This window comes from Rhinopithecus roxellana, chromosome 19 (genome assembly GCF_007565055.1).
Source record: "Rhinopithecus roxellana isolate Shanxi Qingling chromosome 19, ASM756505v1, whole genome shotgun sequence".
In the NCBI taxonomy this organism is placed as follows: Eukaryota; Metazoa; Chordata; class Mammalia; order Primates; family Cercopithecidae; genus Rhinopithecus; species Rhinopithecus roxellana.
In genome coordinates, this window is record NC_044567.1 from 78,251,354 (window position 1) to 78,277,766 (window position 26,413).

A 26,413-nucleotide genomic window follows, 5' to 3' on the forward strand; every position below is an offset into this window, starting at 1 on the left:
TGAGCTCAGGTACACCCTAACACAGTTTCAGCAGCCATAAGAGCAGAGAAAACAAGTGGTTTCTCTTCCCCATTCCCTTGTTAAAATATATTAAGTGGCTGAGAACTTCCTTGGAAGAAGTCCACATCTCCATTTCTAGTAAGAAGTTTCTAGACTAATATTCAAGCCAAGTGGTGCTGGGATTCTGCTGAAGTAGATTTCTGTGCTGTAACTCGGTCTCTAGATGAAACTTTTGCTTTCAAACTTTTAGCATCTGCTTTACACTTTACAATTACCAAACTGTTAAATAACATCATAGTACTGAATCATTTACAAATGTTTATTAAATGTAATTTTTACAAAGCAAATATTAATAGCAAGAGGCAAATGTTTTGCAAAATATGTACAAAAGTAAAAAGCTGTCATGAACTAGCAACTCATTTTATAAAATCAAACCATTCTTTCCACTTTTAGACCTCTTTAGAAATAATTTATTGCCCATCCTGAACTAAAGCACTGACAAAAAAATTTACAATTATCAGATAATGTGCTTAGTTCCTGGAAAGTTATAAAAAGACATATGTAAAAAAAAACAAAAAACCCTAAGCCACAAATATTTTATAGAGCTAATACAAATCATGTTTAGTTAGGTACAGTATCTATGGGGTTATTACAAAATATACTTTCTAAGGCTTCTTGTGGTCAATGAGCTCTCAGCAGACTAGAGTAGTTTAGAAAAGCCATTTCAAACATTTTGTGGTTCTGCCTTCAAGTAAGAGGTAAAAGGTATATGGCACAGTTTGTTGCACTGTTGCATATACTTTGCAAGAATTAATCTCTACCCCTTTCTTTCCTAGTACCATCCAATAGGCATGATTAAGGACAAATTTATCATTTACTATGGTAAGAAATATTATAAACAAGCTTTCTTAATACAAACCAAAGTCACATACCAAGTAAGTAGTATATGACTTTCAGTAATATTCACTGACTGAAAATTCATGCACAGTGAGTCCCAGCACACGCTGATCCATCTGTAAACTTCCATCATCAACAGCAGATTTGAATAAGTCACAAAACTCTCCTTATCAAGCCATAAAATACTGCCGTATCATTCATGCTTTCAAAACAATGTTCCATATAAGCTCTCGCATTTGAAACCAGATGGTTAGACCTGAACGCTGCAAGAGTGAACATAACTTAAATGCTAACTATACATTCAAGTACAGACATAAGAATGCTAGTGGTACAAACACTGTACTCCAAATAATGCTGTTAATCACCTACCAGCCTAAGGCTAGTATCTACTTGATGGAACCTGAAAAAGCCATAAAGTCCAACTTGTTTAAAATGTTCAGACTTAGACTTACACTTCAAACTCTAGTATACATTTACTAAGCCCTAACCTCGTACCATAAAAAAAGGGCATGTGCTATATTTGAGACACGCAGACACACCCACACCCACCCAATCTCTCCCCTCCTCATGTTTACTAGACTGAAAAGCCACCCTGTATCCTATCCTCAAAAGAAAAAAAAAAAAAAAAATTCAGTGCTTTTAGTCAAGCAGCACAACACAAGGATGGATCATCTGTGATTAACAGAAGTGAACACCTTGAAATGATGGCAGAGAGACTAACTAGGTACTAAGTCAGACTTTTAAGTGAAAAAGACATGAGCAAAACTTCTGGTCTTAATTCCTCAAATAAAACTAAAATAAATCAAATGGTAACAGAGTGACTTTCTCTAAATTTATTAGGGAGTTTGTTACAAACGTTTGGGCTTTACAGGCATGATTTCATGGATTCAAACAAGAAATTAACACTGATATTTAGCCTTCTCATGATATACACAGAAATAACATTGCTACAAACTGCAATGGAGAGAATCTTGTTTCAAATGGCTTGGTTTGGGGTTTTGTCTAAATGTATCATTATATAATGAAAGCACCAATTTGAGGGTTTCTCAAATAGCGATTTGAATTTTAGGACATAACAGTATAACATGGTAATTTTACTCTTCGTATATAAATAAGGCATAATCGGATGTGTAATAATTCTGAAAATACATTTTATCAAAAGCATAAATACAAGTATTTGGGTACACAATGAAAGTTAGGACTTCCCCATTTCTTCTCACAAAAAAATGTTAAGGGCATATGGTATCTGTTGAATCTAAATCAGCACTTCTAATCATTTCTGGTATTAAGGTGATCTTATTTCCTTCTACTTTAAACCAACCACTGCCACCAACTGAATAAGGATTTCCCTAAATAGCCTCAATTTGAGAGACTAACCAGAGGACCTTCTCTATGCAAATTACATACCAATACACCTTAAAATAAGACAAAGTGAATGATTTGTTTCATTTCACATTTGCTTTCTTTGGTTGCAGAGCAATCCAGTGCCCTTTCCAGATAATAAAACTGCAACGAAGATTTCAATTTAATATTTGGCAGACAGCAACTATGGAGGTTATTAAAAATATTAAAGGGGCAAAGGCATGCTTATACTCACATTTTCAGAAAACATTTGACAAAACCCTTTCTAAAAGTTATGGTCTAAATTTGTTTTATAAGGCAACTGTGTATACATTTCTTCAAGGTCAATGAAGACACTTGTGTAGTATTTCTTCAGAATTAAATGAGAAGGCATTCAGATTTAAGAACAGAATGTAATACAGGATTAGGCACATTTTATTCCAAACCATAACCATAAAGATTTAGAAAATCAAATACATCAAAGAACTTTATATCCAAATTACTTTTTTAGAGACTGGGGTTAAGTTGGCATAGTGAAAATTATGAGCACCTTTTCAATTCTGTTCACTAAATTGCATCTCTCTCTTCCTATAGTGGTATTTCAAAAGGATTCCATTTTCATGATACAGGTATAAGACTCCTTTCAAAGGGTTTGAAAATAAAACATAAAAAACTGTGGACTAAAGCCTTTAGATTGAACTTAAAGTTCTACTGTCAAAACAAGCCCAAGTTGAATATAAGTAATTCACTGCCTCAAAATATAGTCTAGATTTTAAAAGAATGTTGATTCTGAGACATTACATGCAGCAGGGAAGGAAACTGCAAATGCCCAAAATAACACGCTATCTATTTGGTGTTTTAACACTTCTCGGTGGTAAGTCAAAAGGGGGAAACTTGGTGATTTCTGCTTTGTCCGGCAGTATCTATGGTTCATATCACAGATCTTAATTATGACTTCAGTAAGATGAAGTGTCCTCTTTCTATAGGGATCTAACTTGAGCCCTCACTGGAGTCAAATGTTTTGGCCATTCAATTTGCTAAATGTGTGGGTAAACTCTCCACTGAACAGTCCAAATGTTACTGTGCACACATTCCGATATTCATCAGCACTGCCATTATGCTAACTTTGTCAATTTCAACAATGTATTCTTTTTGGCAAGAAGCACTAGATGTAGAACTATTCAAACATGCATGAATGATACCATGAACACCTGCATCATGGTGCCAGGCTACGTATGTGTAGCTCATGTATTACCATGGCATGAAAACACTGGAAGTTATATGGATACAATGATAGTGGAAGTTCAAATGTGAGAAAAGTCAGGCATGTCAAGAACAATCCCTGGTTAGTTTACTGAAGAGCCCCACTCTCGTATCAGACAGCAAGACAGAACAGCCACTGACTTAGAAAGGCTGGGTGATCCATAACGACCAATCTTTCAAGGACCAATAAAATACCTGAGTACACAGTCAGCTATACAGTAAAACGACAGATATCACAGTCTTAAAATTTTCAGGAAAAGTAGAAAAGCTGTCAGACTTTTCAAGCTGTTGCCAGCCTTGGACTTCTGTTTCTCTGATCAAATTGTAACACTACATACAGCCTACAAGATAGTATTTCAGTACTGCAAACCAGCCATTCTGATGAGTTCACTATGAATGTATCTGCAATCACAAAGCTACTTCATCGACACATTTTAATTTGGTAAGCAGTGGGGGGGGGGGGGGGTCAATGTAATCATCTTCAGGTGCAAACTAAAAAAATTCCTACTTATCCTTAGAAGCATCCTTAAAACATTTAAAATATACCTCAAAAAAGCTGGACTTTCATAAACAACAATTATACAAATGTGTACATACTGTATCTTTTAGAGACACACCAAGAATGAACAGGAATCTCAAATAATGCCTTCTTGAATAGTTTGACAGAAAAATACTGCCCTTGGCAAGCTCCAAATAAACAAAACAATCCCACAAATGCCACAGTGTGGAGCTGATGGGACTGGACAGGACAGCAAAGGATAGATGTTTGTGATGATACACAATGATTTCCTACAGTAAGGATTGGTCTTTACTGACCAACTGAGATAGGGCTTAAAAGTCAAATATATGACATTCTGGAACAGGTTAAGTTTATTTAGAAAGTTCTGTTACCAAGTTGCTTGCAGTTTTTAGTTGCTGCTATGGCCAGAATGTTTCACATGTGGTACATTAAACTACATGATAATTAAATATGAGAAAGGCAAATTCTATTTCACTCATTACGTTTGACCAAAACACGGTAAATAGCATTTGCTTGCCTTTTGCTCTCCCATACCACCTGTGAATTCTTCATCAGCATTAGACCAAAGACCTTATGTAAACTTGAAAACACGAAGAACATTACCTTCAGAAACACAGAAATCTAAAAGCAAAACAGCTGTTGTGTACACAAGCAATTAAAATATGAAGGCTAAACCTTCTATGAATCTATAGAATGCCATTTCTTAGATCAAACTTTTTTCTAACAGCCCTTACAAAATGGGAGGTCACCATAAAGTTAGGCAACAAGTGGCACTGCTATGTGTAAGGCGGACAGAAGGTACCTTACTTGCTTTGGAACTGAATATTCCTAACCTCATCCCTACAAGTATTTAAGGACACCTTTGATACTTGGCACAGCAGGAGAATTCAGTTTGAAAAGTAGAATAATTTAAAGCCTGAAATATGCCTAGTCTGAGGTCAGCTGGGAAGTTTTAACCGGACTTGAACAGAAGCCATGGTGAAACAGATCAAAGCCTGCATTACAGCAAATCTTGGCGATGTGTCACTCAATAGCTTTCAGCCACAAACCAAAGGCCGCAGAAAAAGTACTAAGATTTTCAAGAAGTTAAACACAGAATTAAGATTGTTCTAATTCTGGTTGTAAACTGCTATTTTAAAAAACAAAACAAACAGAAAACATCAAAAACACAAAAAGATATTAAAACAGCAAGTCTTTTGTACATCACTGTAGCATAAGCTGCTTGAGGTTGTCATGCAGAATAGTATCCTTCACATCCCGGAAAACAAGGCGGATGTTCTCCGTATTGATAGCAGTGGTGAAGTGGTGGTATAAGGGCTTCTGCTGCTGGTCCCGGCGTTTGTTCCGGAAACATTCCACCAGGAATTTTTGGACGTCTCTTAAGCAGTGGGGATCCCCTTCAAATTCTAGGAAATAGTCTTTGATGCTCACAATTTGCACCTTCTCCTCAAGCAAGTCTGTCTTGTTTAAGAACAGAATTATGGAGACATTGCTGAAAACCCGGTTATTGACAATTGTTTCAAAAATGTTCAGAGACTCTGTAAGGCGATTGGTCAGTCGATCTTCCATAAGCACCTGGTCAAATTCACTTGAGGAAACAAGGAAAAGTATTGATGTGACACTGTCGAAACACTCAAACCAACGTTTCCTTTCTGATCTCTGACCACCTACATCAACCATTTTGAAAGGAACATTTTTAATTTCAAAGTCATATTCATGAATGCCTTTGGTGGGTCTTCTGGCAAGCAGAATATCTTGTTGTGATGGAATATAATCCTGGAAAAGGAAAAATTGTTTTATACTTAGCAATCCAGAAGTAATTCAAATTTTTAATGGACTACTAACTGGACTAGTGAATAGATATGCAACAAAATGACCTTTTAAATGACATTTTCAGATAGATTATGCTTATTATAAAATGTTAAGACTGGTCAGACATGGTGGCTCATGCCTATAATCCCAGCACTTTGGGAGGCTGAGGCAGGAGGACCACTTGAAGCCAGGAGTTTGAGAATATACTGAGCAACAGAGCAAGACCCCATTTGTGCTCCCCGCAAAAAAAGCCAAGATACATTAAAATGTTAGCAGGATGGGTTCAAAATTTACTACAAATGGCCAGAATCTACTTGGTTTTTTTTTTTTGTTTTTTTTTTTTTTTTTTTTTTTTTTTTTTTTTGAGGCAGAGTCTCACTCTGTCGCCCGGGCTAGAGTGCAGTGGCCGGATCTCAGCTCACTGCAAGCTCCGCCTCCCGGGTTTACGCCATTCTCCTGCCTCAGCCTCCCGAGTAGCTGGGACTACAGGCGCCCGCCACTTCGCCCGGCTAGTTTTTGTATTTTTAGTAGAGATGGGGTTTCACCGTGTTAGCCAGGATGGTCTCGATCTCCTGACCTCGTGATCCGCCCGTCTCGGCCTCCCAAAGTGCTGGGATTACAGGCTTGAGCCACCGCGCCCGGCCTCTACTTGTTTTTATCCCTGCAATACTACTCCAAATTTAAGCTGAAGTCTTATCAATTGTTCTCACTCGCCCTCACTGCTATATATCTACCTGCAATTTTACTCCCCACTATTAGCCACTCTTGGTTCTAGCCAGAGTGATCTTCCTGTCTGCACATCCACCTTCTCCACACTGCTCCTTGCTCATCTATTAAAAGCCATGAGGGTTGGGTGCGGTGGCTCACGCCTGTAATCCCAGCACTTTGGGAGGCCGAGACAGGCGGATCACGAGGTCAGGAGATCAAGACTATCCTGGCTAACACAGTGAAACCCCGTCTCTACCAAAAATACAAAAAAATTAGCCAGTCGTGGTGGCGGGCACCTGTAGTCCCAGCTACTTGGGAGGCTGAGGCAGGAGAGTGGCGTGAACCTGGGAGGTGGAGCCTGCAGTGAGCCTGAGCTGAGATCACGCCACTGCACTCCAGCCTGAGTGACAGAATGAGACTTCGTCCCAAAAAAAAAGCCCATAGGATCTGATTCCAGTGCCAATTCACAAGGATCACTTCCTAGTTCCAAGTTCTGCCCACCTCTCTCTAACCTATTCTAAAAGTTCCTTTACTCTGCAACCCCACTCATGACTTAGAACTTCTATGTTTTCACTGCTGCTATATTACGTATGAAAAACCCTTTCTCTCCTATAATTAACTATGTTCCAGCTTTCTTACTTATTGACCCAAGAACTCAAACTAGTCACTTACTCTGTCAGCACCTCTGTCTGTGAAATGGAGGTGATCACACTTGGCCTGTCTACCTGGGAGGGAGGGTTGTTGCAAGGATCAAATGAGCTCTTCTCTGCACTCTTGGTCAGTGAACGGTAAGACCCTGAACAACAGAAGCTGCTGGTCACACAAGTCACCGGCTACTCTGTGATGGCACACTTCCTTATGCAATGTAACTGGTCCTTCCTTGTCAGTCTAGCATTTTTCCAAAACTACAACACAGCTTTCTGGTAATACATGAGCAGGACAGCTAATATTTATCATCAAGGTCAAAATATTTTAAAAATCAAGGCAGGATTTAAAACAATGCTGACCGTTATTCACAATGCTGCACTTTATGCCTTTCTGAATAGTGTAATATGATTTTGAAATTTCATTACAACAAGAATACTCACTGTCTCAAAATACTGCAATGGAATTAAGAACATATATATATACATATTTTTTTGAGATGGAGACTTGCTCTGTTGCCCAGGCTGGAGTGCAGCTCACTGCAACCTCCACCTCTCGGGTTCAAGCGATTCTCCTGCCTCAGCCTCCCAAGTAGCTGGGACTATAGGCGTGCACCACCACGGCCAGCTAATTTTTTGTATTTTTAGTAAAGATGGGGTTTCACTATTTTGGCCAGGCTGGTATCGAACTCCTGACCTCAAGTGATTTGGGACGCCTCGGCCTCCCAAAGTGCTGGGATTACAGGCGTGAGCCACTGTGCCCAGCCAGAATTAAGAATTTTTAAAAAGTAGGAGGGGCCGGGCGCGGTGGCTCAAGCCTGTAATCCCAGCACTTTGGGAGGCCGAGACGGGCGGATCACGAGGTCAGGAGATCGAGACCATCCTGGCTAACACGGTGAAACCCCGTCTCTACTAAAAATACAAAAAAAATTAGCCGGGCGCGGTGGCGGGCGGGCGCCTGTAGTCCCAGCTACACGGGAGGCTGAGCCAGGAGAATGGCATGAACCCGGGAGGCGGAGCTTGCAGTGAGCTGAGATTCGGCCACTGCACTCCAGCCTGGGCGACAGAGCGAGACTCCGTCTCAAAAAAAAAAAAAAAAAAAAAAAAGTAGGCGGGTTCTTAGTTACTGGCATCCAACAGCCATTCATTAAATAACCCTAGGACTCAAGTGTTAGTTTTTCCATGTTTTCTTCTAGCTTTTGTTCACATACACGCCTACTTTACTTATAATCAGCATATGCACACAATGTTCAGCCTACCTCTACGTTTTTGCTTAATATTTTGTGAACTGTTCCATATGCTGATACAGTCATACCTCATTTTACAAGACAATCAAATAGACCAAATGCATTCATGTGCGGTACTTCACATGAACATTCCCCTACTAGTGGTCATTAAGGTTGTTTCCAATTTTTAGCCATAATGAACAGAAATACTGCAATTAAAATTCTCAAGCACATTATTTTTTCTTTTTTTCTTTTTTTCTTTTTTTGAGACGGAGTCTCACTCTGTCACCCAGGCTGGAGCGCAGTGTTGATCTCAGCTCACTGCAAGCCCCGCCTCCCGGGTTCACGCCACTCTCCTGCCTCAGCCTCCCGAGTAGCCGGGACTACAGGTGCCCGCCACCTCGCCCGGCTAATTTTTTGTATTTTTAGTAGAGATGGGGTTTCACCGTATTAGCCAGGATAGTCTCCATCTCCTGACCTCATGATCCGCCCGCCTCGGCCTCCCAAAGTGCTAGGATTACAGGCGTGAGCCACCGTGCCCAGCCTATTTTTTCTTTTGGACTATTTCCTAAGATTAAAATAATCAGGGATACGATTATAAGGTTAAAGGTTACAAACATTTTAATGACTCTGGATACTTAACACCCAACTGCTTTCTAGAAGGCAATACCAATTTACAGCATACACCTACACCAGCTCCTTCAGAAACTTGCTGGCCCTGAGCTTTGAAAAAATGTAATTCCATAAAAATAAAAAGTTCTCTATTATTGTCTCTATTAAAGCTAACAATCTAGTTAGCAATCTAAAGGCTGCTTCACATGAAGCACAGAACTTCATGTAATCAAGTGCTAGTCTGGCAGAGCAGAGTATGTTGATGAGGACACACTCATACCAGCTGTGTGAAGAAGAAGAAATTTGCCTTATGAGGAGGCAAATGAAGCTGCACTACATTTAGAGAGTAACAGATGACTCTAAGGCAATGATTTTCAAAATTTTCCTAAACAGCAGAAACCTTTCTCCCAGTGAACTCTTCTGTGTACGTCCAATACAGAGGTCAAACAAGCGGAGCTGCTCTGCCTGCAGTGGGCCCCGCTGGCCACAGCGCCAGCTTAGAGCTACTGGCTCCGAGGAATACCTACAGGAAAATGATAAACTCTCTTTTCAAGGGTGACTCCTCCTACCTCGTGGAGTCTCTTCAGCAGGCCTTCAGAATCTAGCCCTCCTACTCTGTAACTCAACACAAAGGGGGCATGAATTCGAAATGTCATTTGTCAAAAGATTTGGAAATCAGTCAGCCCACTGTGTTCTATTTCTGTTTACAAACAAAACACCCAAAGACATGAAAGTATAACAGATAATGCACAGTATCATTTTCAAACATAAACTTCTTTCTCTAAACAGTTTTACTTCCAAGAAATAGCAGATAAAGCATTCCTCAAGAAAATGGTAGAGACCTGGACAGTTAGAGGGAGAAAAAAGTGTCATGATTAAACAATACAAATATTTTCATTTTGAAAAAATAAAAATCATTCAATATTCTGAGCTACCAATCACTCTAAATAAAGCAGGGAAGAATGAGAATGCCATCACTTAAAAAAAAAAAAAAAAAAAAAAAAAGAGAGAGAGAGAGAGAAATAGTTTAATACATAATTTTTCTCAATTTCCCAACATCGATATCCTGACTTCTGCTTTCAAACGGCACTAAACATAAACATTCGGTTTAAACACTTACTGGCTCTCCAAGTTTATCCAAGTTATCCAGGAAATATTTTACAGATTCACCCTAAAAACAAGAAGAAAACAAATAGTTATTAGGGCTTAGAAATCGAAGATCTTGTTACAACAGTTTATATTATACTGTCTGGTTGTATACTTAACCCAAACAGATTTTGTTTAGTCACCAATTTCAGACGGCTAACCTTCCTAAAAACATATAAAACGTCTGCTCTGTCACAGAACGCTAAATCTGCAAAGGCAGGCTGATTTCACAAATGCTTTATAGCATCAATATCCCAAGTGATCATCTATTTGGACAGAATTACATGCATGCTTTTTGCTATAACTATGTACCCACAGCGAAGACATATAATTAGAAAACTGCTTTTGAGATAAAACATAAATCTAAAACTGAAATTTAAGTGACAGTCTTTTTGTCTACATTTTTTAGCTAAAGTGAGTAAGTTAGTAGTGATGGTAGTTATCTTCAGAGACAAACCAAACCAGAGATGAGGTGAGAATACTATACAAAATCCCCCAGTCACAGGCAGGGACAGGAGTGCCTTGCTCAGGAAGGTCCTGGATAGTGCTGCTGGCTTCACATCTCCAATACGTCTTCTACCAAGTGGCCTATCCTCTCTGAGCCCAGTTTTCTCTACGAAACCTCCAAGCAATTTCAAACATCTAAACTATATGAGAATACATTCCTAACATGAAAATGCTTGACGAGAGGACACAGAGAAGAGGAGAACTATTTTGGGAAAGAAGGGCTCTGTGTCCGAGTCTCCTAGTCCTCACCCACTGCGTTCCCTTTCCAGCGGGAGTCTACAGCTGCAGCACCGCCCCTGCCTGAAGCTACTTCCAAGTGTTCCTGAAAGCAGCACCTCATTTAGTATGCCTGGGAATCATAAGATCTCCTCACACTGCAGGCTCCGGTTTAGTAGGTCTAGGTGGGACCCCAGTTTCTGCGATTCAAGGAGTGCCTTGGACCACACTTTGAGTAACAAGACTTGAAAGTAGCAGTTATGTGAATTTTTTGGTCTCAAGATCCCACAATATGATTTGGCAATGGCACTGCTAGGTATATACCCAAATGAAAGGAAATGAGTATATGGAGGAGAGAAATATCTGTACCCCCATGTTTACTGCGGCACTCTTCACAACAGCCACGATTTGGAAACAGCCTAAGTGTCCATCAAAAGATGAATAGATAAAGAAAATGTGATACATATACACAATGGAGTACTATTCAGCTATAAAAAAGAATGAGATTCAGTCATTTGCAACATGTATGGAACTGTAGGTCATTACCTTAAGTGAAGTAAGACAGGCACGGAAAGACAAACATTGCATGTTCTCACTTATTTGCGGGAGCTAAAAATCAAAGCAACTGAACCCATGGAGATAGAGAGAAGGACGGTTACCAAAGGCTGGGAAGGGCAGCAGGGGTTGGGGTGGCAGGAGGTGGGGATGGCTAACAGGTACAAAAGATAGTTAAAGTGAGTGAACATGGCGCAGTATTTGATAGCACAACAGGGTGACTATAGTCACTAATAATTTAAGTGTACATTTAGAAATAATTAAAAGAGTATAATTGGATTGTTTGTAACATAAAGAATAAATGCCTGAAGGGAGAGATACCCTATCTTCCATGATGTGATTATTACGCATTGCATGCCTGTATCAAAACAGCTCATGTACGCCAGAAATACATGAATCTATTATGTGCCCACCAAAATTAAAAACAGAAAAATTTAAAAAATAAAAATGGAGGCCATGGAAACAAATGATGATGTCTCTGGACTCAGTGAGCTCAACAGCTTCTTATCACTTCTTTTTGTCTGTGTTTTGTGTCCTCATTCAAATTTTATACAAAGCTCAGTACTAGGCAACTAGTTTCCTCTCCTCCCACCTTCCGAAAGTATCTAGCAGATAAAATATGAATTACTGGGAGAAAGTTACCCTTCAATAATTTTTTCCTAACAATTTCAGAAGTGATCAACGTCTTTTTGTTGTCTAATATTAATGTTAAGGAAAAGACGTGAATTTCAGTCCTTTCTCTAACAAGGAGTGATCTGGCCAAGTCTCTAAACTTCTTCAGGCCTCCATTTCCCCCAGAGTTACATGAAGAAGTTCAGTGGTTCAATGGATAACCAACCACTTAAGTTCCGCCCTGTGCAACAATTTCAGTTAGTTCCACCGATTTAAAGTTAAGTTCTCCTTTCCTCATATGCCATGTGGCTACTAATCCTAAATCTGCTTTTGTTGTGACTCATTCAAATGGTGTTGTTTCCACATTCTTTGCTAATAAGTAAATGATTTAAGGTATTGGGCAAGAATATTATGGGTTTAAGACTCACTTTTTGCTGGTTTTAACTTGAGACTTTTCCCAGTTCATTTTATGTTACTGAAGGGAATTTTGGTTTTTGTTTTTTATTTTGAGACAAGGTCTCAATCTGTTGCCCAGGCTGGCGTGCAATGGTGCAGTCTTGGCTCACTACAACCTCCGCCTCCCGGGTTCAAACTATTTTCCTGCCTTAGCCTCTGAGATAGCTGGGATGACAGGTGTGTGCCTCCACACCCAGCTAATTTGTTGGCCAGGTTGGTCTTGAACTCCTAATCTCAGGTGATCCACCCGTTTCGGTCTCCCAAAGTGCTGGGATTACAGGCATGCGCTACTGTGACCGGCCTGGGAATTTTAAAAATAAACTTTCAAAGAAATTTCATTTCACAGTTAACACTTTAAAAACTTAAGATGTTTTATTTTGCCTTTAGTTCTTGTTTCTCTGTTCATAACACCACAGGTAACTTTCTGGGTTACTGCAGTAAGGCTGAAAAGTATAAAGTAGCATGGCACTCTGAAAAGTGTCCAATATTTCTTTAGCCTTGTGGGTATTTCAGCTCCATTTAAATGGCATAGCAGCCAGTGGACCTGGGTTCTAGCCACAAGATAGACTTTATTATTGACAAAGTCAACGAACAATATTAGGTGAGCTTCAGTTACCCTTTGAGTATTAGAAGTCTCTGAGGTTCCATGAACCATATTTCATATAAGTTTTACAAAGTAGTGTCTAAGCTGGAATGGCCTCAATGTTGCCCCCACTTCACAAGAATAATTTATTATAAACATTCTTTGCTTGTAAAGACAAAATGGGTCAGGAGTCCTAAGCCTAAAGGTAACAGAAAAGCTAAGAACAAAAGTTAGAAAATACTTTCTATTAAACAAATTCATAGTCATAGAGAGGCTTAGCAGCTTATCGACCCAGTTACTGAACAGGTGACATTTGTATTCAATGTTCTCTTCTGCACAGCTAAAATATATAAAGAAAAGGATTCAGAATGTACTTCTTTAAAAGGATATGGAATTTAAGCTGGATAGCCAAAAAACACACAAGAACCGATCTCCTGTTTTAGAACATACTCTAAAACACCACTGGTTTTATGTCAATAAGAAAACGGCAACTCTGTTTATAGAAAATAGGTAAAGAGGAAAGTCTTAGCAAAGTCTGATCCATGCCTGAAGAATGTAACAGAAAGTTTATAGAGATGGGTATCAAATATAGATTTTCTAATAAAAAGAAGGTAAATATATTCTAGAAAGCAATTTCGCAATATGTATTAAGATCTTTCAAATGATCCTCAACACAGTGCCAGTGAAAAAGCATACACAACTACAACAGTGCTAGTGAAGTGCTATCGTGGCAGAAGGAAGAGCTGCTTGACGGCAAATGGACTGCTCCTTGTATTTATCTAGATTCTGGACCAGGGGTCTGTCCACAAACTATACAGCCTGAAGGCCAAATCCAGCCCAACGCCTGTTTTTGTATGGCTCATTTTTAAATGGTTGGGGGAAAAAATTAAAAGACTGTTTCATAACATGTAAAAATGATATGAAATTCAAACTTCAATATCCATAAATAAAAATGTATTGGAACACAGCCACGCTCACCTGTTGGTGTATTGTCTATGGGAACTTCCAGGCTCCAACAGCAGAGGTGACGGATGGAGACTGAGGCAGTGTGGCACTCTCATCACTTTGCACCACTGCCTGGTGCACCACAAACTGCACTGACAGTTAGAACTTGAAAATGTTGCAAGTGTCACCAGTATTGCCATACCATGACATTAAAAAAAAAATAGGAGTAAATACACATCCATCCAAATAAAAAGAAGGCCCTGAACACCACACTTTTAAGGCACAGCGGGATGTAAATAATTTTGCTATCAAATTCCATGGTAAAGCATTATTTATTATGCAATGACACCATAGCTATGCTAGAAGAATACAACGTAAGCCAACATTTACAGACTAAGCTTTCTTCAATCCCCCCAATCCACAGAAAAGCAACGGTCATAAAACAAAAACAAAACACACGCAAAATTCTAAAATAGAATAGCTTATCGTTGCAGAATTTCTTCACCAAAACAAAAAATGAAATGAGACTGCAACCAAAGTGTTTTCAAAGTTTTTGTTAGACAAGCAAGGAATGCCATTTGCCAAGTGAGTTAGTAACTCATGTTTGATTGTAACCGCTGAAGAAATATGGCCAGAGAAAATAATCTTGTTTAAGACTATTGGCCTTCCAGTGATATCAGCTGCTCAGAGTTGAGGACACTGGGAACAACCATCAACTATCAATTAAGAAACACGGCAAATTAGTTCAGTGGTTTTCCTTGGCTTTTGCTGAGTTTATTACCACAATGCTCAGTTGTTGTTTACTTGGGGAAGCAATGCCAAGTTTGAAGTGACTGAGGAACCAGCCTGTGTGAACAGACCATGCGTAAGAGCTATGTGTGAGAATATTTTCAGAGAAGCTGAGAAAACGCTAAATGAGTACAACCTAAACTGGAATATGCTAGGCTGTGTTACAACTGACGGTGGTAAAAATGCGTGGAACAGAAAAGAGGTCACACATACAAAACGTGTGTAAGGGTTATTCACGGCATTACTCATGAGCATGGAACCTGTGGGAAACACAGGAATCTATCACGTGTTCCTGAACGAGTAGTGTCAACGATGAATTTAACACGCTCCTGTGTACTTGACCATCATCAGGTCACGAGTTTTTGTCAGAAACAAAAAGTGAAAATTCTGACACAGTTTGATGTCTTAGCAGTGCTAAAGTTTTACTGACATTTTTCTGAGCACAGGGACGGAACTGATTTCTTTTCCTGAACAAGAACTACCCTTAACCATTACTGTTGAACACTGAATGGTTTCAGAAATTAGCCTGAGGGCAGACTTGATGATTTCTGAATGAATTCAGTCTAAAATTACAAGGCAAAACGGCATTGTTGGTGAAACTTACACTCTGGTAGTCATTTCGACAGCTAGCATAGTTTTAATCAAAACAATGTCAAACTGCTTTATATACTTCCTTTGCTGTCAAAACAAGAATTGAGACTTCCATTCCCATGCAAATTCCCAGTGGACATAATATTTCTAAACTCTAACTACAGTTCCAACAGCATCTTTCAGACCCCTATGTAAGAGCAAAGGAAATTTCCATATTTCAAAATCCATTTATGCAAATAAAGAGCTTCTACCTAACCTTCAAGTGGTTAATCTGCAATGTAATGACACACTAAGAGGCAAACACTGAGAAGAATCTAACAGAATTCTGTAAGTATCTCTCAAGCAATGACTATGCTCAATAAAAATCATATGCTATGGCTGGCACGGTGGCTCACACCTGTAATCCCAGCACTTTGGAAGGCGGCCAAAGCAGGAGGATTGCTTGAGCCCAGGAGTTTAAAACCCGCCTAGGCAACATACTGAGACCCCATCTCTACAAAAAGTTAAAAAATTAGCTAGGTGTGGTGGCATGTGCCTGTAGTCCCAACTACTAGGGAGGCTGAGGTAGGAGGATCACCTGATCCCAGGGCTTGAGGCTGCAATGAGCTGTGATCCTGCCACTGCACTCCAGCCTGGGTGACAGAGCACGACCTTCTCCAAAAAATTAAAAAAAAAAAAAAAAACCATATGCTCATTTGGCAGTATCTGTGTGAAAATATATTTTTGAGGATGAAATGTGTAAAATCTCATTACAGATCAGAATTGAGGAACATTTGCAACTGATTTTGACAAAAAAAATGCTAAAATGTTGAATACCGATAAGCAAAATGTTATCCCTGCAAAAGAATCCAATTTTTTTTCACATTCCTAGCCACAAAAACTCGCACACAAGTTTACATTTTTAATCTCATCGATAAAAATTATTATATAAATACACACATAACGCCCTTGACTTCTTCCCTTGGCATGCAGTGCCTATAATATTATACTATCTGACCCTTTACGCATTTCTAGACCAATGATTCTTAATCCTGGTAGTAGTCTATCAGAATTACCTAATGTGCTTATTAAAACAGATTCCCAGGTCTCCAAACAAATCCACCCAATCAATTTCTTAGCAAGCTCCAAGAGAATTGATTGTGACGCAGTCAGACCTAGCATTACTTCAAATCTGGATATGTATTTTACTCAAAACTGGATTCCATTATTAATTTCATCTTTTAGGATTAATTATACAAAATCTGTTTTTAAAGTCTTCTAAAAATGCCAAGGTAAGAAATTTAGCTTAGTTTTATCTTACTGTAAAAGTGGGCTTGTTTTTTGTTTTCTCGAGACGGGGTCTCAACTTTGGTTATCCAGATTGGAGTAGTGGCACAAATGTCAGCACACTGTGGCCTTGACCTCCTGGGCTCAGGTGATTCTCCCACCTCAGCCTCCAGCATAGCTGGGATTACAGGCACTCGCTACCATGCCTGGCTAATTGTTTGTATTTTTAGTTGAGATGGGGTTTCAGTATGTTGCCCAGGGTGGTCTCAAACTCCTGGACTCAAGCAACCCACCCACCTCAGCCTCCGGGAGTGCTAGGATTACAAGCATGAGCCACCGCACCCAGCCGTAACAGTGGATTTCAAGCAGCATTTGCATTCTTCATAATTCACCATGTCTCACAAGAAAACATCAGGCCTTCTTTTGTGATATCTGAATCATAAACAATAAAATTAAGTCTACATATAGCTTCCTCCTTTAAAAAAACTTAGACAATTCTGACAAATTTTACTTCCTACTGTACTATAGCTCTAGCTGCCTACCTGTCTATACCCCTAGAGCCTATTTTCAAATGTTCACCATAGTCCACAGCTTTCAAGCTAACTCAGACTTTGTGGTTAAAAATTAATGGACCTGATACTCCAGATGTAACATTACTGAACGTGCTAAGAAGTGCAAATGGGAAAAGTTATCGTAAGTGCTACTTGTATTTTAGCAATAGGACCCTAAGGAACTTGAAACCTCACTTAAACTTACAAAATTAATTTGCTTCTATAATAGACACCTACACATTGCATGATAGGTAAATAAGCAATTAAAAATGCTTAATAAGCAGCACTCCCTGGCCAGGTTCTGTGGCTCAATGCCTGTAATCCCAGCACTTTGGGAGGCTAAGGTGGGAGGATGGCCTGAGCCCAGGAGTTTGAGACTCAGCCTAGGAAACAGAGAGAGATCTCATCTCTACAAAAAAAAAAATTAGCCAGGTGTGGTGGTGCACGCCTGTGGTCCCAGCTATTTGGGAGGCTGAGGTGGGAGGATCACTTGAGCCTAGGAGTTCAAGACTGCAGTGAGCCATAACTAAAAAGCAGCACTCTCCATCTTTTTATGTGGTAAACAGGTAAAAAACTGCACTATGATGAAAACAGCAGATAAGACACAACAAATAAAAATTATAAGTAATGTATAAGGTTTTAATTTTCAGAGTTAAAATGAGAGGCCTACCCTGCCAAACACAATTATCATTTTATATATTTGTTAATCGTCACTAAAAACCCAAAAACTATACAATTTTCTATATTTTATACTCCCAAAATAAGACCAAATCACTACTCTCCCCCAAAATAAAAAAACCCCGTAAGATAAAACAAAAATCACATCCAACCCTTAAACCTCAAATCCTTCAAATCAAGACTACACTATCCCTCTGAGTCAAGTCAGAGCCCAATACCAACATAATTGACAAATACAATCTATCACTTTATCATCTGATCCCCAAAGGGAGTGATGATCTATAAATACTTATCAGTATCAGGAAGCCATGACTAGAAAATACTCTATGGCTTAGATGTAAGACTTTGCATTAAAAACAAAAACAAAACAGTACTCATTTTCACAAAGCATAAGCCAGGTTTATACGGGCTATAAAACAAAGCCATTTCCAAAGTAAGTATAATTTTAAAAATCTGAAGCAGAGGAGGTTCATTAAAATACAGAACTTCTAGATCATATAAGATCTAATATAGCATGAACCCCCTTTTAAGAAAACTGCACGGAAAATGAGATCATAAGGAAACTCATCAAAATGTAACAGTGGTTATAAAGACATACACATGAACCTTTTCCTGGTATATATATATATATATATTTTTTTTTTTTTTTTTTGAGACAGAGTTCCGCTCTTGTTGCCCAGGCTCGGGTACAATGGCACAATCTCAGCTCACTGCAACCTCCACCTCCCAGGTTCAAGCGATTCTTCTGCCTCAGCCTTTCAAATAGCTGGGATTACAGGCATGAGTCACCGTGCCCAGCTAATTTTGTATTTTTAGTAGAGATAGGGTTTCTCCATGTTGGTCCGGCTGGTCTTGAACTCCCGGCCTCAGGTGATCCGCCTGCCTCGGCCTTCCAAAGTGTTGGGATTACAGGCGTGAGCCACCGCACCTGGCCTCTTTTTCCCAGCATATTCTTAAGGCTCACTATTTTCTGAAGCAGAAGGGAATAAATCATTTTATGAAAATCTAGTTTACTGACTTCCTAAGCATTTTTCTACAATTCTGATCTTAACACTAACGCTTTTATGTCCTCTCTTGCCTCAGAAATCCAAAGTGCACCTGTCTTTCTCAAATCATCCAGATCTATTTATACAGTAAAGCCAAATTCCCACCTCACACCCCTCCCCTGCCCCACCCCCCCCCCCTTTTTTTTTTAAAGAGATGGGTTTTCGCTTTGTATCCCAGGCTGGTCTCAAATTCCTGGGTTCAAGCAGTCCTCCTGCCTCAGCCTTCCGAGTAGCTGGGACTACAGGCGGACCACCACATCCAGCCACTGGGGACCCTTTAAAAAACTAAGAAAATCTTTTGCTTAAATTTCCATGGCGGTTTTATCAGTACCTCCTATGGCATGAGTCAGTTTCTACCTCATCGCAATCATCCGTGTACTTGTTTTATTTCCTTTTCTACGAACGATTGTTCCTGGGGACGGTTTTTGCTTTATTAGTCATTGTATCCCTCGTATTATTTGCATATAGCGTTAAATAATATATATGTTTGAAAAAAATGAGTATCACAGAATTGGACTCTTCTTGAAACTAGGAACACTGACATGCTAATTTCTCCTTTACAACAGAAGGCTTTCCTAAGAATGATGGGAGAGGCAAAAACAAAACCAAATATTCAAAACTTCTATCACAGTTAAGAAAACAATGCTGGGCGTGGTGGTTCATGCCCTTAATCCCAACACTTTGAGAGGCCAAGGTGGGCGGATCACTTGAGGCCAGGAGTTTGAGACCAGGCTGGCCAGCATGGTAAAATCCCATCTACTAAAAGTACAAACATTAGGCGGGCATGGTGATGGGTGCCTGTAGTCTCAGCTACTTGGGAGGCTGAGGCAGGATAACTGCTTGACCCAGGAGGCAGAGGTTGCAGTGAGTTGAGATCACGCCACTGCACTCCAGCCTGATAGAGTGAGACTGTCTCAAAAAAGACAAAGAAAAAGAAAAAGAAAAAAGAATACCACCTACCATATAAGGAAGAAAGTGGGGGAAAAAAAAAACCACTTCACAGGTGATTCTTAAGGTTGCTCATCACCTACTTGCAAGAACCACTGTAATTAGAATTTTCCTAAATGGTAGCAGTTGCCTCTTGAAGTAATTAGCTCACTGGTACTTAGGGCATTTCATGAAACACTTGAGCCTAAAAAGAAGACTATTTCATATATCATGAAAGGTATGACTCTAGATCACTTGTCTTGCTTCAACACTAGGATGATAGCACCACAACCTTAAGCAACTTTCAGGTCACCAAGAAAGATGAAAGTCAAGGAAAACAGATCAAACTATTTCTAATTCCTGTCTCCCTACTTCACTCTTCAGTTCCACAACACCTTCTTCTTCCAATCTGCAGCCACCTTTCCCCCCACATACACACCTTCCAGAGAGCTACAGCCTCTGCATGCAGTCTCTAGAATCTAGCCTTCGCCAACTAGGTGTAGTATTCCTTAAGAATACTACAGATTTTGTTTTTTAAAAAGGAGGCAAAAACAAAAAGAAAGAAAAAGAAAAAAAAAAAGAGGCAGAGTTACTGATATAATACTGAGAAGTTCACCTGAATGAGAAATGTTAAAGATGTTGGGAAAAACTTGGTAAACACTGAAGGATCAAGGATACTGTTCGGTTGTACTGCTGAGTTAAAAAGTATTTACCAAGAACTACCTAAAATAGGAGAAAGATAACAGTATCTGATAAAATGCTGAATTAGTTATGCAGTTAGCATGTCGTGTTTGAATTCTCCAGTTAGTCCCAACTATCTCCAATATAACTCCTACTTTTCCCTATGAAACAAGCTCCATGCTCATCTCCTCATGCTTCTGGAAAATTCTGTGCACATTCCTACCTCCTCTACCTAACACCATTTTCCCCACACACCTCTGCCTCCACCTCCACCTCCCCTTCTCCTTTTCTGGGGTTCTTACTATTATACAGGGAACAAAGACAAATTTTAAGTTGAAAGACAGCTTGGAGAACAAGTAACCTTATGCTCCATTTTACAGATGAGAAGCCTAAAGGTCAGGGAAGTTAGGTGGCTTAGCCAACAAAACTGTTCTAGTGGCAGAACCAAGAATTTAATATATCCTGATTCTTATTTTTCCCCTACCTCCACTGCAATTTCCCAATTCTTGGTAATCAGACACTTCACTCAGTATCTTTTGCACTTACAGTTTATACCACTCATGGCACTTCTTTATTTTTATATGTAGTCCTACATGTCAAATTTAGACTCCAAATCTCTTTGCTACACCTCCCTGTATCCTAGGATAGCAATTTTACCCTGTACCTAGCAATAGCTACATAAACATGTTGAATTTTTTGTATTATAACTTCCCCTTTAAGACATCCTGTTTCCATCTTACTATTTCTACAAATGTCAGAGTTGTTACAAGCATAATACATTGAACGGGAAGGTTTTTTTTTTAAAGGCAACTTTCTGCCACTAAATTCCACTTGTTTATAAATGTAAATGCTAAAGACAGAAAAAGAGATCAACTCAAATGTACATCGCAAAGATCTTCAGTGGCATAAAGTGCATGACTCTTTTCAATAAGTCTGAATGCTTTGAAGAGCACTGTAGGCAGAGGTTCGGGAAGATGCTAAGACAAAATGGGAAGCTCCTACTCCATGTAAGTAACCATTCAGTGTTAACATCAATCAAAAATACGTCCCATAAAAGAGAAATAAAGTATCCTGGTAGTTCATAGAGAATAATATAAAGATAGAATTTGGAAGGGGCAAAGATGATGACAAATCTTCCTAACTGCTTTTTCTCTGAGCAGATTTAGAAACTTTCAGAATATTCTTAATCCTGAAGTTTTAGCAGATCCAAATTCAAAGTAATGACCAAGTAGGGCTATTAACTACTCCAAGATTATATCTCCAGATGCTAGTGAAGAATCACAGATTATGCAGAATTTGAAAGGTTTTGTTTTTGTCATAGACAGTATATATTCTAATGATTAATATTGGGAATTTGACAAAGGTCAAATTCTGACAATGAGAATGTTAGGTAATAATATGCAACACACATGTAATTAACTTCATTTTACTGGATTTTATAGACTATAATGAAGATCACATTATAATGAAGGTCACACTGAAGTAGGCTATTCATAAGTTTGTTTGCTTCTAAAATAAAACATCATTGCTTAATCTTGTAAAATGTCCAGAATTTAATTGCAGGCCAATTAAGTATGTACCGTAAATGGCAGAAACTTCACTTTGAAAAAACCAAGTCAATTATGAAGAACTAAATAAATGGAATTAAAAAGTATCCAATTTTGGCTGGGTGTGGTGGCTCATGCCTATAATCTCAGCACTTTGGGAGGCAGAGGTGGGAGGACTGTTTGAGCCCAGGAGTTCAAGACCATCCTGGGCAACATAGCGAGACCCCATCTCAATTTTTTAAAAATGTATCCAATTTTTATGTGTTGAGATCTCTTTAGTTATGAGGCTAACATCATCTACATGTGTCTTTTAAAAGTAAACAGCTCAAAAAATATTGAAAGTAAAACAATCTATATTACCAAGATAATTAAGTAGAGTTTCTTCTGAAACCTAAGTATACATGTGATTCCGAAAATGAAAGTATAATTCAAAGTTAATACCCAGTTTTTCTTTATAGAGAACCAACCAAGTGCTATAAAGAGCAGGACATCTAAATTAAGTACTAGTATACACAGCCTACTACAGACCTAGGCTATATGATATGGCCTATTGCTTCTAGGCACAAACCTGTATAGCATGTTACTGTACTGAATAGAGTAGGCAACTGTAACACAATGGTAAGTATTCGTGTATCTAAACATAGAAAAGGTTCAGTAAAGATATAGTATGAAAGATTTTAAAATGCTACACCTGTATAGGGCAGCGCCCTTATAATCTTATGGGGCTACCATCTTATATGCAGTCAGTCGTTGACCAAAACATCTTCCTGGCACATGACTGTAAATGTCTGTGTTCTAAAATAGCTAAGCCCAATGGTTTAAAATGGTTTACACACTTCCCATGCATATGTTAAGTTCTTTGTTTTGTAAGTTTGAAATGTTTTGAACATTTCAAAGAGGAAAAAGAATCAAGGGATATGAGAGAAAACTGGAACTAAGTGTATTCATACTTAATCACAACTGTGAGGATCTTTATTAGCATAAGGTTTTTACATACCTATAATATGCCTTTAATTTCCATCAGAGTTATAATCCCAAAACAAATCCAGGTCAAAATGTTTTCTAAATATTCATTAGGCAGGATTCATTAAGCATATGATTGGGGAAAGCTATTCAATAGCAAAGTTATTACCTCGGTTTTAAAAAAGACCTAAGAGTTGGGCACGGCCGTGCACGCCTGTAATTCCAGCTACTCAGTAGGCTGAGGCAGGGGATCTATCGAGCCCAGGAGTTCTACACCAACCTGGGCAACATAGAGAGACTGTGTGTGTGTGTGTGTGTGTGTGTGTGTGTGTGTGTGTGTGTGTGTGTGTGTGTGTAAAAGAGACCTAGAATATAGGCTTTTATCAATAATTCAAATACGTATACAGTAATAATTTCAGTCCAAGTTCAATACAAGAGTAGGCTTATAATGGACTCTATTCAGAAGACTTTCCATCTAGCATGTACTTACAGAAAGTTTTCAGCAAGAATTAAATGTCAAACATAAACAGATACAAAATGGAAAACTCTGGGGTTAAGGCTGGTTAATCAACCAAGACTTTTCGATTCAATCCGAGGATATGGCTAGTAAAAAGACAGAAGGTAATATTTGTTACTACTTACACTCAATTTCCCATCCTATCTGTCCTTTCTCTACTGTCTTTCCACATATTAACATAAAAATATGAAATATAGCATGATATTGTTCTGCCCAGACTATTTACCTGAAATCTATTACATGCAATTCCTTAAAGACAGTAAATACAAAACCAGGCCTGGTTATATTTTAAGTTTATTCACAGCTTTGAAAACGATTTTAAAGTTAAAAAATCTTGGAACCATCTTATTTCAAACATTTGAAAAATATACTACCTCGAAGGCCTTCCCAGTCCAGAGGCTGGCTTACATACAGCCTACAAAACTCTCCTCCTGGTTCTCAGAGCTTACCATGGACCAGTTTCACTTCTTTTATTTAATTTAATATTTAATTAAATTATTTAATTTCCAACATTCTCATTTTGCCTGGTTGTCACAAGGGACCTATTCTACTGGTTTTTATGTTGATATTGCCTTTTTTGCCCCATGGCTTTCTCTATGACTTCATTTTTCTCTGGAAAAAAAACACAGTACTAGGCTGGGCGCAGCAGCTCATGTCTGTAATCCCAGCATTTTGGGAGGCTGAGGCGGGTGGATCACCTGAGGTCAGGAGTTCCACACTAGCCTGGCCAACTTGATGAGACCCCATCTCTACTCAAAATGCAAAAATTAGCCGGGTGTGGTGGCTGGTGCCTGTAATCCCAGCTACTCGGGAGGCTAAGGCAGAAGAATTGCTTGAAACCAGGAGGCAGAGGTTGCAGTGAGCCAAGATCGTGCCACTGCACTCCAGCCTGGGCAACAGAGCGAGACTCCATCTTAAAAAACAAAACAAAACAAAACAAATCCACAGTACTTGATATGATGCATAGCATATGTTTTCAACAAGGGTAATACTGTCATCGTTATCATTAGAGCATAGTTAGGCTGGGCACACTGGCTGACATCTGTAATCCCAATGCTTTAGGAGGCCAAGGTGGGAGGATCACTTGAACCCAGGAGTTCGAGACCAGCCTGAGCAAAAGAGCAAGACACCATCTCTAAATAAAGAGAAGAAATCAGCTGGGTGTGGGTGTGTGGTAGACCTGTAGTCCAGCTACTAGGAGGCTGAAGCAGAAGGATTACTTGAGCCCAGATGTGCAAGGCCATAGTGTGCTATGACTGCACCACTGCACTCCAGCCTGGGTGACAAAATGAGACCCTGCCTTTAAAAAAATAATTTTAAAAAATTACAGCATACTTAAAGTACCACCCGTCATGCCTTTCTGTTTAGTTCAGGAGGAGTAAAATGTTTAGTTCACGAGGAACAAAACTTATAGCCAACAAGCCATTTTCCTTTGCTGTGTAGATACATAAAAATTAAGCAGACTCCAAGTGAATACACAGTTCCAAATTTTTTGCCAGCAACTTCTATGTTTATCAGTTAAAATTTCCAAAAGAGGCCAGGCTTGGTGGCTCATGCCTGTAATCCCAACACTTCGGGAGGCCGGGGTGGGTGGGTCACAAGGTCAGGAGTTTGAGACCAGCCTGGACCATATGGTGAAACCCCATCTCTACTAAAAATACAAAAATTAGCTGGGCGTGGTGGCGGGTGCATGTAGTCCCAGCTACTCGGGAGACTGAGGCAGGAGAATCACTTGAACCCCGGAGGCGGAGGTTGCAGTGAGCCGGATCACCCCGCGCACTCTAGCCTGGGCCACAGAGCAGGACTCTGTCTCAAAAAAAAAAAAAAAAATTCCAAAAGAACTAAAATTAGTTACATCATAAATCATCCCAATATTTGAAAATTTCTTTTTCAAATTAAGTATCTTTTCAGACCAATGTAAGACAGTCTACAATAGCATGAGTAGAATACTACCTTTATCTCATTAAGTTATTTCAATGTTTTCTTGCATATACGCTACAAAAATAAATTACTGCACATGAAATAAGTTTTTTTTGGAAAGAACTTATTACCTTATTCTAGAAACTGACTTTTTCTTGTTGCTGATCACAAATTAATAATTTCCTCTTTATATCAAGTTTTTGTGTTGGCTTTATCACCAAAATAATTTAAGGCTAATAATCTTTTTTTTTTTTAATTTTGCGATGGAGTCTTGTTCTGTTGCCCAGGCTGGAGTGCAGTGGTGCTATCTCAGTTCATTGCAAGCTCTGCCTCCCAGGTTCATGCCATTCTCCTGCCTCAGCCTGTGGAGTAGCTGGGACTACAGACGCCCGCCACCATGCCTGGCTGATTTTTTGTATTTTTAGTAGAGACAGGGTTTCACTGTGTTAGCCAGGATGGTCTCGATCTCCTGACCTTGTGGTCCTCCCGCCTTGGCCTCCCAAAGTGCTGGAATTACAGGTGTGAGCCACCATGCCTGGCCCAAGGCTAATAATCTTAATAATCCAAGTGTTCTAGGAGTATTTCCACACTCCTATCAAATGTTAACACAAATGTACAATGCAGTTTCGTAATTCTCCTACTACAGAAGTCACAAAAAAAGGACCTTACTAAAATGCTTCATCATGGAGAAACAGAGAAAAATGTTATAGTTGTATGTTCAGTATTTATTTTATTTTATTTTTTTGAGACGGAGTTTTGCTCTTGTTGCCCAGGCTGGAGTACAACGGCACGATCTTGGCTCACTGCAACCTCCGCCTTCCCTGGTTCTAGTGATTCTCCTGCCTCAGCCTCCTGAGCACCTGGGATTACAGGCATGCACCACCACGCCCAGCT

General features: G+C 39.3%; 1 protein-coding gene across 1 annotated transcript in view; it reads right to left on the reverse strand.

The window, feature by feature from the left end:
• Positions 1-301: 301 nt before the first annotated feature.
• The window catches only part of GNA13 (G protein subunit alpha 13), a 48,175-nt gene continuing 22,063 nt past the window's right edge, over positions 302-26,413 (reverse strand). Inside the window, exons 3-4 of the mRNA XM_030923006.1 lie at positions 10,144-10,194; positions 302-5,797 (exon numbers count right to left, since the gene is read on the reverse strand). Coding sequence (XP_030778866.1) covers positions 5,225-5,797; positions 10,144-10,194 — 624 coding nt within the window. The 3' untranslated portion in view covers positions 302-5,224. The remainder of the gene's footprint in view (positions 5,798-10,143; positions 10,195-26,413) is intronic.